Source organism: Pieris napi, chromosome 10 (assembly GCF_905475465.1).
Source record: "Pieris napi chromosome 10, ilPieNapi1.2, whole genome shotgun sequence".
Classification (NCBI taxonomy): Eukaryota; Metazoa; Arthropoda; class Insecta; order Lepidoptera; family Pieridae; genus Pieris; species Pieris napi.
The window spans coordinates 4,117,279-4,133,315 of NC_062243.1; the positions used below are offsets into that span (position 1 = coordinate 4,117,279).

General features: G+C 32.9%; 1 protein-coding gene across 3 annotated transcripts in view; it reads left to right on the forward strand.

Moving 5' to 3' along the window:
- Nucleotides 1–16,037, forward strand: part of LOC125053427 (vacuolar protein sorting-associated protein 13) — a 59,075-nt gene that overhangs the window by 24,017 nt on the left and 19,021 nt on the right. For all 3 annotated transcript variants that reach the window (XM_047654812.1, XM_047654811.1, XM_047654813.1), the window contains exons 24-40: nucleotides 438–704; nucleotides 2,678–2,844; nucleotides 3,394–3,530; nucleotides 4,556–4,719; nucleotides 5,532–5,681; nucleotides 6,105–6,321; nucleotides 6,907–7,053; nucleotides 7,823–8,016; nucleotides 9,028–9,165; nucleotides 10,074–10,226; nucleotides 10,910–10,999; nucleotides 11,784–11,917; nucleotides 12,493–12,601; nucleotides 13,354–13,551; nucleotides 14,239–14,395; nucleotides 15,049–15,167; nucleotides 15,717–15,941. In XM_047654812.1, coding sequence (XP_047510768.1) covers nucleotides 438–704; nucleotides 2,678–2,844; nucleotides 3,394–3,530; nucleotides 4,556–4,719; nucleotides 5,532–5,681; nucleotides 6,105–6,321; nucleotides 6,907–7,053; nucleotides 7,823–8,016; nucleotides 9,028–9,165; nucleotides 10,074–10,226; nucleotides 10,910–10,999; nucleotides 11,784–11,917; nucleotides 12,493–12,601; nucleotides 13,354–13,551; nucleotides 14,239–14,395; nucleotides 15,049–15,167; nucleotides 15,717–15,941 — 2,766 coding nt within the window. The remainder of the gene's footprint in view (nucleotides 1–437; nucleotides 705–2,677; nucleotides 2,845–3,393; nucleotides 3,531–4,555; nucleotides 4,720–5,531; nucleotides 5,682–6,104; nucleotides 6,322–6,906; nucleotides 7,054–7,822; nucleotides 8,017–9,027; nucleotides 9,166–10,073; nucleotides 10,227–10,909; nucleotides 11,000–11,783; nucleotides 11,918–12,492; nucleotides 12,602–13,353; nucleotides 13,552–14,238; nucleotides 14,396–15,048; nucleotides 15,168–15,716; nucleotides 15,942–16,037) is intronic.

Sequence of the window (16,037 nt, forward strand, 5' to 3'; positions counted from 1 at the left end):
TAGTAACCGATTCTCAGACTTACTGAATATGCATACAATGAATTCATATGAAATACATTAATACGTGACACGAGAATTTTTATGTATTAGATTATTTGCCCAATTATTCCATATTTAAAAAACTCGATAAAATAGATGTTCTGGAAGGTTCCAATGTATTTTCATAAGACATAATTTTTCTAGTGCATAGTTTATTTACGTGAAAAGTAGGTTACATATTTATTTCTTATTAAAAAATACTGTATTAGCGTATCATATTTCAACAAAAAATCAATAAAAGAGATGTTCTAGCAGGTTCCAACGCCTTTTCTTAAGTCATAATTTTGCTAGTTCAGTATAGTTTCTTTACGTGAAAAGTAGAATTATTACTTATCTAGTTCTTATAAAAAATTACTGTACTAGTTTCACATTCATATAAAATGCCTTCTCTCTTTCAGATAACAGTTGGTCACAGTGATTACAAGAGTATAATGAAGATTCTCAACCAAAATCTGCAAGAAGGACAAATTAAATGTGAGGAAGCAAAACCACAGAATGTGGGAAAAGTGACTTCTAAGCCAACTGTGAAAAGTCAGTCGAGTAGAACGACACGGTCTACTGTGGCTGTCGTAACTCAGAAAGAAGAGTCGAAGAAACCACGAACAACGATCAAGTTTTCCTTTACTATGGACAGTTTTGTCATTGATCTTATGAATACAGTTGTGGTAAGTACAAGTAAACATTGCATGCTCGACTAATATTACAAAGATGAATGTTCTTTGTAATAGTAAAGTAAAGTAAAAAAATCGGTTGTCTGTAAAGTCGGTTTACTGACGATAGTTGAACGTGAGAACGTCATAAGAAAATACTGATGGAATGGTTGCATTTTATTCAAAAGAAAATTTTAATTTTATTTGTTTGATAGATATTTTGTATGGATATAGAGTAGGTAAATGGAAATCACAATTGAATTGATCAAGTTACATTTATTTGTACGCATAAATACAATTATGTCAATTTTTGTGTGCAAGCGAGAGCGCGGAACGAGTGCTCTCGCTTGCACTTCAAGCCTTAAATGGAACGCCTCAGAGGTAACGCCTCAGAAGTAACGCCGCATGAGTCATGTTTTTTCGTGCGTGCAACCGGCTCCATCGAATTATAAGACGTTGTCACGTCAAAAATCATTTAATCACATAGGTAACATAATGTACATTTATGACATGTCAGTAAAGAAATACATATACTTCTAATTTTACAATTACTGCCAGTTCTCAAATCAAGGGCGCAGAACGGGAGAGAAAAACTGGCAATTAACTCTCCGCCACTCTTTTTAATCGCCATTTTTTTGTTTTACGAAATGTTTGAGGAGCTGCATCCATTACACCATGCCCCATGTAACATTTTACATTTGACATTTTATTGTGACAATAGATAAACTCTAAATGTAATAATAATATAGCTTTATTTTATACCATAAAAAAAACAAACACATACAATACAAGAAATCAGTAAGTAATGAAATAAAATGTTGTATTTATCTATTAAAGTTCACCACATCATAATATATAATGCTATAACAGTATGTTACAAGCTGTCTTTTCTAAAATACATGAAAAAAAATATTGGTTGTTTGTAAAGTAGGTTTACGATCGAGATGTTTACGTGATAACGTCTTATTAGTGATATAAGTTTTTGGGAAGTAAGGAATTAATGAAGATAACAATTTTTTCAAATTTTAAATTACATCTATCTTTTTATTCACACTTTTGATGATAAATTTCGGGTGTAAAATGACAAGTTTACTTATTCGACTATGATATACATTTTTCTTCATACATTCACGGAATGACTGGCAGCGCTCGAGATGAGACGGGAGATCGGTCCGTCTCTCTCTCGTTATACCTGCGATCGCACTCGTGAGGTTTTGGCGTGACACAAGTTTCTGAACATGTCACCCGACTAAAAAGATTTTAAAGACGTTATCACGTCAAAAAAACATAAGTTATACAAAAAAAGGAATACAATAAAAAAATTACACTTCCAATTTTAAATTTTACTAGTAATGTTTTACGCATTGCGGCTTAGGTATCAGATAGGCATTTCACAATTCTTTTTTTAAATTAATCATCCCATTACCGAATATGTCAAGCTCCGAATTTAAAAAAAAACAGTGGCGCTATAGCCTTCTTAGGTCTGGGCCTCAGATTTCTGAATCTGTTCCATGATCATTTTTTTCAATCTAATAGGCGAGTAGGTTATCAGCCTCCAGTGCCCAAGCTCCGGGATAAGTAGTGTTTATTCTGTTATATTCGCGAAGAATTCTGAGAGGTGCCTTAAGTCCTAGGTTGGTTTTTGCTAACGGAATTTGGAAAATTCTGCTGCATTCCTCAATTTTTATTTTTTGTTATCTTCAGACGTCATCGCAATTTCGTCTGTCTATCTGGCACAAACTCTAAAAAGATTAAAAAAAAATAACTAAAAGACTACATTATCAGACAGTGACACGAAGTATTATCTGTTTAATTATCGTGTATTAAACTACTACTGAATGTATAGTATTGTACAAGTGTTAGAAAGTGGATATATTCATTTTGGACAAAAAAATTCCTTCGTTTTAGAAAGTCTACCAGGACTACACAATATTGGTTTTTATGAAAATTATTTTCAAGATAGATAATAAATTAAATCTCTTCCACAGTCAGAAGAATTACAGTTCACAAGAGATGTGGAGTTGGCCCGGTTTTGTCTCGCGTTACTCTCAGTCAAGGGGCGTATGTTCTCCGACGGGTCCCTTCACACTTCTGTGTTGCTTGTTGACTGTACATTGGACGATACAAGGCCAGGTAGAGGAGCTAAGATAACTAGGTAAGAATTATTGCGCGAACCAATTATTTTACATTTTTGATTTGAAGTTATACTTCTTTAGGCGCGTTATGAAAAATTTATGAGAGTGAAATTTTGCGATGCGCGCGCACCGTGACACAAAATTAACAGAATGAAGTTGCCCACGGAAGATGCTACGGCATTGGACATATTTTAAAAACAAAATTCGAATAATAATAGACTTTATGTTACACTTAATGTAAGAGAATAATAATAAATATTTATTTTATTTAATTTTTCAAATGTAAACTGATCTTTATTGACTATAATGACTCCTTTTCCCGTGATTGATTATTTAATTGTAATTAATTATTTGCATGCAATAAAAAACTATTTTTAATAATGCCAAAGAAGTATAACTTCTTACGCGCGTACATAAGTACACGCACCCATTTTTTAAATGTTTTTTTAAGATATTGTTTTTAATTTTTCAAGCAACGGTAAAATTATTTACTAACTAATTTGTCTACTTTATAAATTAAGTGATCCTATACATTAGCCAATTTTATCCATAAATATATGTTCGTCCAGATATTTAGAGAGACGTCGCGACAGACCAGACGTGTTCGATCAGAGTGAAAAAAAACCGGACAATATTATGGAGGCGCATGACAAGATTCGCAGCATGATCGATATTACGTATACTATGAAAAACTCTGATACATTCAGTAAGTAGTTTCACGTGTATTATTTTAATTTTAAATACATACAAATTATCCAGTTAAGATTGCAAGATTCTAAACTTGTTATATAAAAAATATCTAAACTCTTGCAGATAATTTTTCATAAGAAATGATCTCACGACAAGTATTTTGCTTTATTGACTAAAATCCCTTCACGTAATAAAGACTGCTTAATGCGGTATTAAATTAGGCAAGAACATACATTTTTAAAACCAGTTCAGTAGTTTTGGAGTTTATCCATTACAAAGAAATCTTTCCTCTTTATAATATTAGTGTAACGAGCCTACAATGTTTAATAATAGTACAACTGTATTCATAAGATCAATTTAAAAACAGTCTATACTCTGATTTTTAATTCCGTGAAATTCTGACAGCTATCATTTTTTCACAAGTCATAGATTACAAACCTTTTTGGCCGTGCACATTTTTCAAGTTCAATACGAGTCTGAACATCTGAGTCTATACATACATTTTATTTTTTAGTGAATGTACCCATTTTATTAAGTGCGGTGCTTAAAGTTTATTCGATATTGAAATAATTGTTATTTTTGTATTAGGTCACTGAGTAAGTAAATATTTAGATTATACCATTTTGTAGGTAAAACATAAAACAATAGGTAGCATTTTATTTTTTATTGCCCTCAAATGGGTTAAATTTGTCTCTATTTCATGAAATATCAGAATTCTACGGAATGAAAAATCAGAGTTTTGTAAAGGAAAACTTGATCGTTGTTCGTAGTAAAAGTAAGCCTCCACTATCAGTAGAATTAAAATGTGAACAAGACACAAGAACTTAGTGTCTTCCCTTTAATAGAGACTATAAGTGGTGTTATTGGATACTTTCTTATATTAAATATCCTTTTAAGTGAATTGGGTTAGACTTAAATTACTTATTAAATTAGGCTAGATCAATTTATAAAAAAAGAAAATTGTTTAACATGTAAAAATCTATTAGGTTTAAACTAATGGGAAAATTAAGAAGTAAAAATATAGAATTTTGTCTATTGCAGTCGACGTGAGAATATTCAGTTTCAACTTGATTCTGGCCATGGATTTCCTAAAGAAGATCGCGGAATTTATGACGAGTGGCCTCGCTGAAGACACGCCCACTGTCAAGGCTAAAGAAGATGTCAAATTTATCAAACCTACTTCAGATAAATTCGAGAGCGGGATCGTAAGTAATTTATTTTATCTTCGTTGCAACAAAAAACTAATTTGTTACAACTGTAAGGCTTATTCATATATATATATTAATAAGTACATTCATATATACATTCTTTCATTTGTGACTTAATAAAGAAATGCTTTCCTCAAAATTAAAAAAAAATTAAACCTCCAGATTATTTAATTGGGGTTTAAATACTAATTACACTATATAGTGTTCAGATGGAATTTCTAGATTTATAAGCTCGCTGTCTTGTGTTTGACAACTGAGCACTCGAACTACTTGCCCATTAAATATTTTCGAATCGATTTGACTGAGTTATAAGTATTGGGTTTATTAAAATAACGTTCTGCCTATTTGTGCTATAAAATATTTATGATGATGACATTTTAGATTAAAATAATTGGGGTAATTTGGAAGCTAACCTATATTATTACCATTAATAAAAAAAACTGATTCATTTTTGTAATGACATCTCGTCGTGTTTTTTACCACAAAGACAATAGCTCCTTGTTCTCCAAAATAATGGAATCCATTATTAATTGCCAGCTCTTGAGGTATCTAGAGGGCCACCAGCTGATTAGCGATTATTATCAGTACGGCATTCGTCGTGGTCGTTCGGCTGGTGACCTTCTTGTATACCTTATACATAGATGGGTAGAGGCAATTGAGTCCAAAGGGCGTCCCCCTAGCGCTTAGTTTGGATATAGCGAAAGCCTTCGATCGCGTGTGACATAAAAAGATTCTCTCGAAGTGGGACTAAAAATTCTAGAACATTAAATGTGTGTGTCCTAAATATTTTAAATTATAATTGTTTTCAGAAAAAGAAAGTGTCAGTGTCTTCTGACCCTGCGTTGTCAGACCAAGGTACGAAGCCAGCTATGATGACTGTCAATATAAAGATAGAGCAACCTGACATCATTCTCGTGGAGTCATTGGAGCAGAAGAAATGTGATGCTCTGGTTTTAAATGTAAGTCAATGTTTACGGATTATTTATTATTGAAATTCGTCATAAAGAGTTTACACTGTATGTTATATTTTTATAAATATTGTTGAATTTGGTACAGATTTACAAAATAATGCACAACAAATGAATTCAATTTACATACGAAATAGAAAACAAACTTTTATTCGGAAAACAACTTAACTAAAAAAGAAAAATACAAAAAATAACTAACTACTATAGGTACTGACAAATAATATAACGTTTGTTAGTTCACTTAACGGACAATAAAAAAGTGTCCGTTTTCCTATGTAATTCGTTAACTATAGTTATACACCGAATCATATGTGCCCTTTTCAGAAGGTTAGTCCTAGCTGTGGGCACATGAATTGATTTGTATTGCTTAAGAAGTTTCTGGAATTTCAAAGTAAGCTAATTTGTATATTGTAGATGGAAGCAAAGTTCAAGCTACGCAAAACAGAAGACCATATGGTAGCAGACGGAGGTATATCCGGTTTGCAGATGGTTGTACGTACTTTGGGACGTACGACCACGCCCAGGTACTTGTTGGCGCCAGCTCATCTTTCTTTGGCGTTGTCTCAGCCACCGAATAGTGGCATGCATGTGGATGTGGCACTCACGGATATTAAGATTACTGTTTCTCCAGGTTAGTTGATTGAAATTAGTTAGCAGTTAAGTATTATAATTATAGGGACAGCATTAGTTACATTAGCTTCGTTTATTTTCTTTATTTTTATATATTAAAAGTACAAACATTAACAGGTAACATAAATTATTAGGTATGCCATAGGCCTAATTGCTAACAGATCTGTTCCAAGCAACCCTAATAAGGAAAAACAATAAAATAATACTAACGGTAAAAATAAATTACCATAAAGGGCATAACTAAATTAACATAAAATAAGTAATAATGATAAATTATATAAGGAGTAAACTAAAATCTAAGGCCCGCATTCTAGAATGCAATCAAACTAAAATTTAAAAAGAATACAAAGACTTTTTTTACTTTACTCATTATGTTATGCAAATGATATTATAGAACGAGTGCTCCATGTTTTAATACATAAGCTTAGTGGCTTATGTATAATCTATAAAATAAAGCTTAACCACAGGTTTTAACATCTGTGTTTTTTTGAAATATTATCGACGGAAAACAAATGCAGTCATCTCGAGTTATAATCAATAAGACAATAAAATTTACACTAATTTAATAACTAATGATTTTCCATAGAAATGATTGCTCTGTTGAATCGAGTGCTAGCTACAATGACAAGTAGCGAAGAAGACGACGTTGAACAAGACAACAAGCCCATATTCTATAACCAATTGTGGGACATACAACCGTTCAAACCCTCTTCATATTGGTTCCTTAAAACTGGTAAGTAAATATACTCATTCACTTATTTACTCACATGCACCCACACACCCACTCATTCACTCACATGCACACACACACCCATGCATTCACTCATATGCACCCACACACCCACTCATTCACTCACATGCACACACACACCCATGCATTCACTCACATGCACCCACACACGCATGCATTCACTTACATGCACCCACACACCCACTCATTCACTCACATGCACACACACCTATGCATTCACTTACATGCACCCACACACCCACTCATTTGTAACGCGTCGCGTATCCTGTTAACAATTAGGAAAACAATTTGGTGTAAACAGTTTAAAAAAAAATCCAAAGTGTTATTTAAAAAAATATATCTATATATTAAATTTGTTATGGAAGAGCGTTACTTATAATGAATTTATTATATTATTTCAACATTTTTATTTTTTTGCAACGCTTTAATAGCTATAAAATAAATTAGTGTCGCTACAACATTATTAGGTCTGGGCCTCAAATTTTTGTATCTGTTTCATGATCGTTTATCAATCTAATAGGCAAGTATCAGGGGATATAATAGGGGATCAGCCTCCAGTGCATGACACACGCTGTCGACTTTTTGGGTTTAAGGCAAGCCGGTTTCCTCACGATGTTTTTTTTCACCGTTCGAGCGAATGTTAAATGCGCACATAGAAAGAAAGTCCATTGGTGCATAGCCGGGGAGGAACCTACGACCCGAGGGATGAGAGTCTGATTAAATTTATTTAAGATTAAATACTTTTTAATAGAAGAGGCGGTAGAAGCTATAAGCTTAGAAGACAACTCGATGACATCCCTAAGGAAACCTCCCGAGGGTGAAATATGTCTGTTATCGAGTCCCTCCATAGTGTTGGCCTTAGAAATGGAGATCGGTAACGAAACAATACCAGTATTGGTCATGCAGTCTTCACTTACCGGACAAGTCAAGGATTGGAGTTCTGATGTGAGTTTAAAAGCCATATTCAAGTTCTTTTATGGTAATAACGCGTTATGTTTTTCTCGCTCTTTTGGTATTTTGGAAATTCAAAGCAAAATATTGCCTGATTCAGGCTTATAAGTACCGTTAAACTCAAAGTATAAACACTTTAAGTAATACACATCACATTCACAGTATCACATTTGCAATCAAAAGCAAGATATTTTGGGGTATTTGTCTCCTTTGAACCTTTAATATGAAGAGAAATTTCGCTACGTATATATTTTTGATCTGGAAACTATTCGCACATACATATGACGTAGAATCTATAAATATTGTCCAGAAGCGCAAATTACGCTAATTAATTGCTGTTACAGTTTACCCGTTTCTTAGTTCCGAATAGTTTTGGGGCGCTTTTCGAGTTAATACGCCATACGTTAATAATAATACGTAGTATGCTCCTTGGATACTACACAATCTGATTCCGTCATTCCCTTTCAAACAACGCTCATCTAGAAGCACGTTGGAGTTTTATCCCTTCCTTCCCCAGTGCAAGTGCCACACTGCACGATTTGGTTCGTCGTTTCTTGCTGAAAGTAAAGTAACGTTCAGTAAAGGAGTGAAACTCTTCCCTAGATAGTATAATATGGGTCAAGCCAAGTCAAAAATCATTTATTCATATAGGACTCAATGTACACTTTTGAACGTCAAAAAAGAATTTTACATATACTGCCAGTTCTCAAATCAAGGGCGTAGAATGGAAGAGAAGAACTGGCAAAAACTCTCCGGCACTCTGTTTAATCGCCAAGTTTTTTTTTACACAACGTTTGTAAGGAGCTGCAACCATTACACCATGTTCCACATGACATCTTAAGTAATAAATGATAATTAAATAAATTAAAAACAAACATTTGTCCTCTATCAGCAGGAGGCACGGTTCATTTAAGCGGCAGTTCACTTTACATCAGGTGGGATTGTAGCCAAACGTTGGCCCAGTTCTGTATTTAAAAAAATGTTAAATGATACATTTTGTAACAGTTCTACATGGAGTGTACGTGGGCAATGCAAGTGTCGTACTACAACATAGGACGTGCTATGTGGGAGCCTTTGGTAGAGCCAGTCGAAGTACTCAAGGACTATCAATATCGACACGTGCCCTGGGAACTTAAAATGGAGGTTTGTCTCACTTATTTTTATAACTTGCCGATAATAGAGAAATGTCTACGAGTTCTAAATACGGAACTGAGGAAAAGTTCTGTACCGCGCACATTTACCAACGTTAGCGGTACATGTAATTAACAAGGTTTCTATGGATTTTGTTATATTGTTTGTTGTTGCTATGAGTTGCTTAATTATTATTAGTTATAAGATGTTGGTATTTTTTTTATTATTTGTTTTTTTTAGAATTACCCCGGCGTAGGTATTATTGTGTAGTTCTATCGCATTAGTCATAACTGTAAAGATAGAACAATATGTGGGAAAATAAATTGTTTTCTGAACTGATATTGTTGTTAAAAATTTTAGTAATATAAAAAAATACAAACGTGTGAAAACTTGAATCTCAAAATGTATTTTTAATTTTATTTATTTTATTGTTTTCATGTTTAGTGTTTTATGTTTTTTTTTTCACAAAATTCAACTTAGGTTATATATATAGTTCGACATTTTTAAAATGGTCTATATTTTTTAATTTTTTTAAACTGATTTCTTATTTATTTAATTATTAATTACATCAAACATACGTTTCAATCTATCTATTCGTTTTGAAGATCTTTTTTCCAAAAAAATATTATCCAAAATAGAGAAATAAAAGTAACTACAAATTTTAGTTATTACTTAATTATTATTATTATGTATATAAACACACTAGCAGCTTAATAAGCTGATGCGCGTGTCTTTTGAGATATGGAGAAACTATGCAATCTATTTTTAAAGGAGTTTAAAGATGGTGCACTGCAATTAGCAATAATAATAATAATTGCTAATTGCTAATTGCTTATTTAAAATACTAATGCGGATTAGGCTCCCGATAGGTTGAAATTGATCAGATAGTATAGATAATAACCAGTGGTTCTTAATTCCAGGTAGTGATGCGTCCTGAGGAGCATCAATCGACAATAGACACGACAGACGAAGCCGCCAACATCGCCGCGGCTGCTCTAAGACAAGCGAATATGACTGTCTCCCTTTCCAGTAGCGAACCACTTGAGATTACTATCACTAGGAGTGGCATTGAGGTAATCTAGATTTTTTAAATTATTCCTGCTCACGGAGGAACCCATACGTTCTTATTCTGATATTTTTTTTTGTAAATAAAGATAATTTTTTTTAAATATTTTTCATCACTTCATTAAACTGTATGTTATAATTCTAACGTTGAACTAATCAACAATATGGTCAATAATTATCTAAATAAACAAATTAGATATATAAAAAAAAATTGCTTAAAGGTATATTTATAAATGTACGCGCGTAAGAAGTTATACTTCTTTGGCATTATTAAAAATAGTTTTTGATTGCATGCAAATAATTAATTACAATTAAATAATCAAAGACTGGAAAAGGAGTCATTATAGTCAATAAAGTTCAGTTAACATTTGAAAAATTAAATAAATATTTATATTATATTTATTATTATTCTCTTACATTAGGTGTAACATAAATTGTATTATTATTCGTATGTTGTTTTTAAATTATGTCCAATGCCGTAGCATCTTCCATGGGCAACTTCATTCTGTTAATTTTGTGTCACGGTGCGCGCGCATTGTAAAATTTCACTCATCAATTTTTCATAACGCGCCTAAAGAAGTATAACTTCAAAAATAAACATAATGATGTGTGTCCATCATTTCTTCAGCATAATTGTCAAAAGTATCATATATTGTGTGTTATGAATTATATGTGTTATATATTATTTCAGGTGCTCACCCAACTTGGGAACTCGTTCTCCACCGCCATTGCAGAGACAACAGCCGATGCGACATTGGTATCTAAATCTAAACTAGAAAACGTAAGTTGAAAAAATATTTACATTACTTTAATTTTAGTCTAATTATTAATTTCTGTTTAATATAATCTGCTTATTGTATGTGTATTTTTTATTGTGTAAATTATATAGCGACGCTGGAAAAGGAAAACAAATATACAAATTGTAACTAAAGTGTGGCATCGGTATTACGGACGGCGTGCACAAACATAATGATTTTAATATAATAATGCTTATAATTAATAAGTTTACATAGATAAATATTACAAAAGGATTACAAAAATACTTTAAATTATAATCCTCCTAATTAGCTACTTATAATATTAATTGTGACCCTTGGATTAGCTTTTACATTTTTGTTTATACATATTATTTATTTATTTTTCTTCTTCTTTAGATTTTATTTTATATATAGTTAGTGTTACATGTTATTTTATGTTCTTTATTAGTTATTTATGCACTTCTTGTACTTTACCCTTGAACGTGTTTCTTTTTTTATTGTTTCATACTAGGGTTGCCTGGAAAAAATAGCTTGTTAGCGATATGGGCGCCCGTTGCCTAATAACTTATAACCTGCTTTTTTATATATTTTGTTTTTGGTAAAAAAAAGTATAGCAAAAGAATCTGTGTTATAGTTTATAATTATGGAATGAAACATAAGATTGTATGGACAAACAAAGTCCAGAAATTTCGAGAGTTTTCGTAAAATCTAGTAACGGAACATGGTTTTTACTGTATTAGGCACTTACTTCCTTCCTAAAAATTCCTAAGATTTCATGCTATTTTTAGTATAATTGCGCTCTTTCAGACTCCAGAAAAACAGTACCTGGGCGCACCCTACGTTCTTCACAATTGTACGGGCCTCACTACAAAGCTGATCTTACACAACAACCATGATTTTGCTGTCTTTCTCACTGATGAATACAAGAGTTCTGACTACAGGTAAAAACAAATTCATATATATATTTTTTAATGTAATAGGAGGCAAACGGGCAGGAGGCTCACCTGATGTGAAGTGATACCGCCGCCCATGGACACTTTGCCAGAAGGCTCGCAAGTGCGTTGCCGGCCTTTTAAGACTTGGTACGCTCTTTTCTTGAATTACCCTAAGGAAGCGTAGAAGTATTACGTAACGAATTTTGGGAGAAGGGGGTTCTTTTGTAAAACGTTACGATTCGGGGCGGGGATTAAATTACGCGTTATTGTTAATATTATTTTCGACTTTCCAGTACTTTACACCATAATGGTAACTTTTAGGTATAAAGAGTCACCCGGTGGTCACAAAACGTTTTACTATTGAATACAGAAAAACGTTATGGCATGTTACGTGGGGGGGGGGGGGGGGGGGAGGGGGGGTCCAATATTAAAATGGCCATCAGTAAATTTATAAGTAACAAATACTTTTATATATTTATAGCTGTACATTTTTGTGTTAAAATGTATTTCTTTCTCCGATGATGAAATCTTAGATTGACTTTATCGGTTACGAAGGCTGCATAATTGTTTTTTTTTTTCAGGGAAGTAGTGTTGGAGCCGGGAGCGTGTCTGCCATTGCAGTTAAAGCAGGGTGGGATAAATATTATGAAGCTTAATGAACCACCCCCACAGCTTAAGCTTAACTTTAAGGTATTTTTTTAAATAAAAATGTTTTATTGATAAGTAAAATTATTGTTAGATTTGAGGACCCTTTAAGTAAAAAATACTTGTGTCATTTCCAAGCTCTTCCATAACAAACTTAACACGTTACAATTTTATAGGAATACATTGTTTTTACACTCCACCCAAACACGCATACAAAAAAAAAAATTTTAAATCTGTGCAGCAGTTTAAAAGGAGATCAGTGACATACACAGTACACACGTACAATATAAATATATATGTAAGCTATCCTATCTTTTAAGTTTGATGAAACTGCACACGGTGTGCAAATTTGATTGAAATAGGTTAAGTCGTTTAGAAGTCCATAGCGGACAAACAACGTGACGTGTAATTTATATTATTAAGATAATCAAAGGAAAATATCTTAGCCTTTCTCATATGACTTAGAACTATGATTTTAGATTCTTGTTATCTTATTTGTCAAAAATATCAAACGCTATTTACAATGGTATTCCTAAAATATTTGACAGTTCTTTAGTTGGTAATAAAATCTACTTTTCACAATGATTTAATCCCATAGGCGATTCATCCTTTTTGGTCAGGGGCTCAGATTTCTGTTTCGTGATCATTTATTATTTTGAAAAGGCGAATAGTTGATCAGTCTTCTGTGCCTGACACGCGCAAAAAATCTATATTTTTGGGTTCAAGACTGATCAACACTGATCAGTGACTTTATACAGTAACACTTAAACAAACGGCTTTCGTATTTTACCCAACAGATAGTGGAGTTAAACGAAGATGTCCAAATACCAGTAGAACGAGCAGACAAGCGATATTTCCCGTTGGGTCGAAAGTCCTCAGGGGAAAGCAGGGCCAAGAACGTGCCTCACGCTGCTGCCATGGAGCCGCGAGGGCTCATCAGTGACGTCGTCATGCAAGACGCCGCCTTACACATTTATCTAAGGAGCGTTGTTCAGGTAACGAAGTTAAAAAAAAAAAAAATTTAATACACTGCGAGAACACATATCTCAAAAACGACTGAACAAATAGTGATAAAATATGGTCCGTTCCCTTAGTTGGAATATACCACCAATTCAAAAAGAATTATCTAGATTTATTAAAAAAAAGAGTGTGTGTACTTATGTACACGCGTTAGAAGTTATGCTTCTTTGGCGTATGGAGAAAATTTTTTTTACATTAAATATTAACAATAAATATTAAAATTAATCAATAAAATTATTATTATTAGTAAATACTATCACCGTCGTAAATGAAATTGATTTAATAAATACACTAAAATAATATTTATTTATTCACACTTTAATTGTACTGTTACGAAACACGTGTTCTAAATAAAAAAAATACTAGAATATACAACTTGAACATAGTTATTATCAATTTTCATGCCACCTAGAACTAACTCCATTCTGTTAATTTTGTGTAACGGTGCGCGCGCATCGTAAAATTTTACTCTCATCAATTTTTCATACCGCGCCTATAGAAGTATAACTTCAAAAATTTGCGAGTTATTTTTAGTAAGTACATTTCGTAAGTCGAGATATTCCTTTTTGATTTATTATTTATTCCAAGTTTCATAAAAATCGGTTTAGTAGTTCTGGAGGTTTTATTTTCGATTGACTGGTTTGTATGTTATTTACTTTAAGGTGACGAATACGTTAGCGGTCCCAGTTTGCGTGTACTACATGACCTTGAGCGGGAACGAAGTCCGTCTTTTGGGCGAAGTGAGTGCGGGTGGGACTCTCAGACTTCCCTTACAAGCCGTGCACACGCCCACCGCAGAGATATTCTTTTCGGTCGAAGGTCAGTTGAATTATACTATTTTTAATGGTTTTAAAACTTTTAAAAGTTTAAGTCACATATTGCTTGTCCCGGAAAACAAAGTCGTAAAAGCAAAATCTATAAACTCAAACTCAAACTCAAAATATCTTTATTCAAGTGGGTAACCAAGTACACTTTTGAATCGTCAAGTTAAATTAATCGTAAATTTACATTTACTACCATTATATTTTATTATATTTTTTAGGAAAAATAAAAGAAGCAAATGTTTTTTTAATTACTAAGATACTAAGTACCGTTCATATACAAAAATACATTATTATTATTGTTATAATAATCATTTTATTACACATTACTCACGTGACACAAAATGGTCACGGATTAGCCGAATCAACGATAACGTAGCACGCCTGTAAGTACCACTTGACGATTTTTACCGAACAAAAGAATTTTCCACGGGCTCCAGATGGTATAGTGACGCCATTGTCTTTTGTGTAATTTAAGATAGGTTAACACGTAAAACCTTCATGTTTATTTACCTGTTTTATTATAGAACGTCATGAGGCCAGTCCCAGTTCTCTGGGCAGGCTCTTTAAATTATGAATATTAAATTTGAATTTTTAAAGTCTATTTCTCGATAGTGACTTACAACATTTTTAAAACAACATATCGTTTAGGTTTTACGGTCTCCGTATCACCGTTCGTATGGCGAGAACTGCAACAAGAGCCAAAAATATCAAAACTTCTACAATGTGACTCGAAAGACAAGAACAGTGGCGAGAAATTCTATTTGAGGGTATGTTATTTTATAATTATTATAAGAAATAACTAATGACTAGTTAGCGTAGCGTAGCTAACATCAGTAGTACGCCTGGTGCTACTAATGTTGGCAGGTCTCAGCTTGTGGCGCGTATTATACAAAGCTCGCAAAATAAATGGAACTAGTAAAAGATGGTTTTGGTTTTGCTTTTCCATTAATATTTAATGAATATAATTGATTGTATTCCGAAAAATATTATCTTTATCTGGCTTCTGTGTTAAAAAATAAAATTATAAAAATTAAAACAGCCTGTATTCGACTACTTAATAATCAGGATTAATTTTGAGTCTATGTTAAACATTAGTACACGACCTCCGACTCAGTGAACTCCTCTTCCAAATTCTTCCACTTGTCTCTCATTCCCGCCACCATTTTTTTCCTCTCTTTTTTCGCCACCTGTCTCTCTTTTTTCCTGTATTAATAAATGTAAATGAATTATGAAATCTTGTTAGAAATTGAATTGTATTGAAAGTAGTATAATCAAGTGCCGTATTTATATATTTACAAATTAAATATTTTGAACAGGCCGTTGGTACAATGGAACAAGTTTTCTATGAACAAACCAACCGTCACACATTTGCGTCTTCATGCTACGATGTCGTTCTGAAACCTGCCGTAAAGCTGCAAAACTGTTTGCCCATTGACATCGTGGTCTCACAATTGGGGCTCAAACGAACGCAACTTTTTAAGCCGGGGGAGATGTTCCATTTATCGCATTTAGCGCCCAACAGAGCGTCTATTGTTATTATGGTGAGTTTTTTTATTATTATTTTTACTATTAAACCACAATATGAGATTTCGTTCAAGAAATTAAATCTCAAATCGAAATTGCCCAGGCTTCTTTGC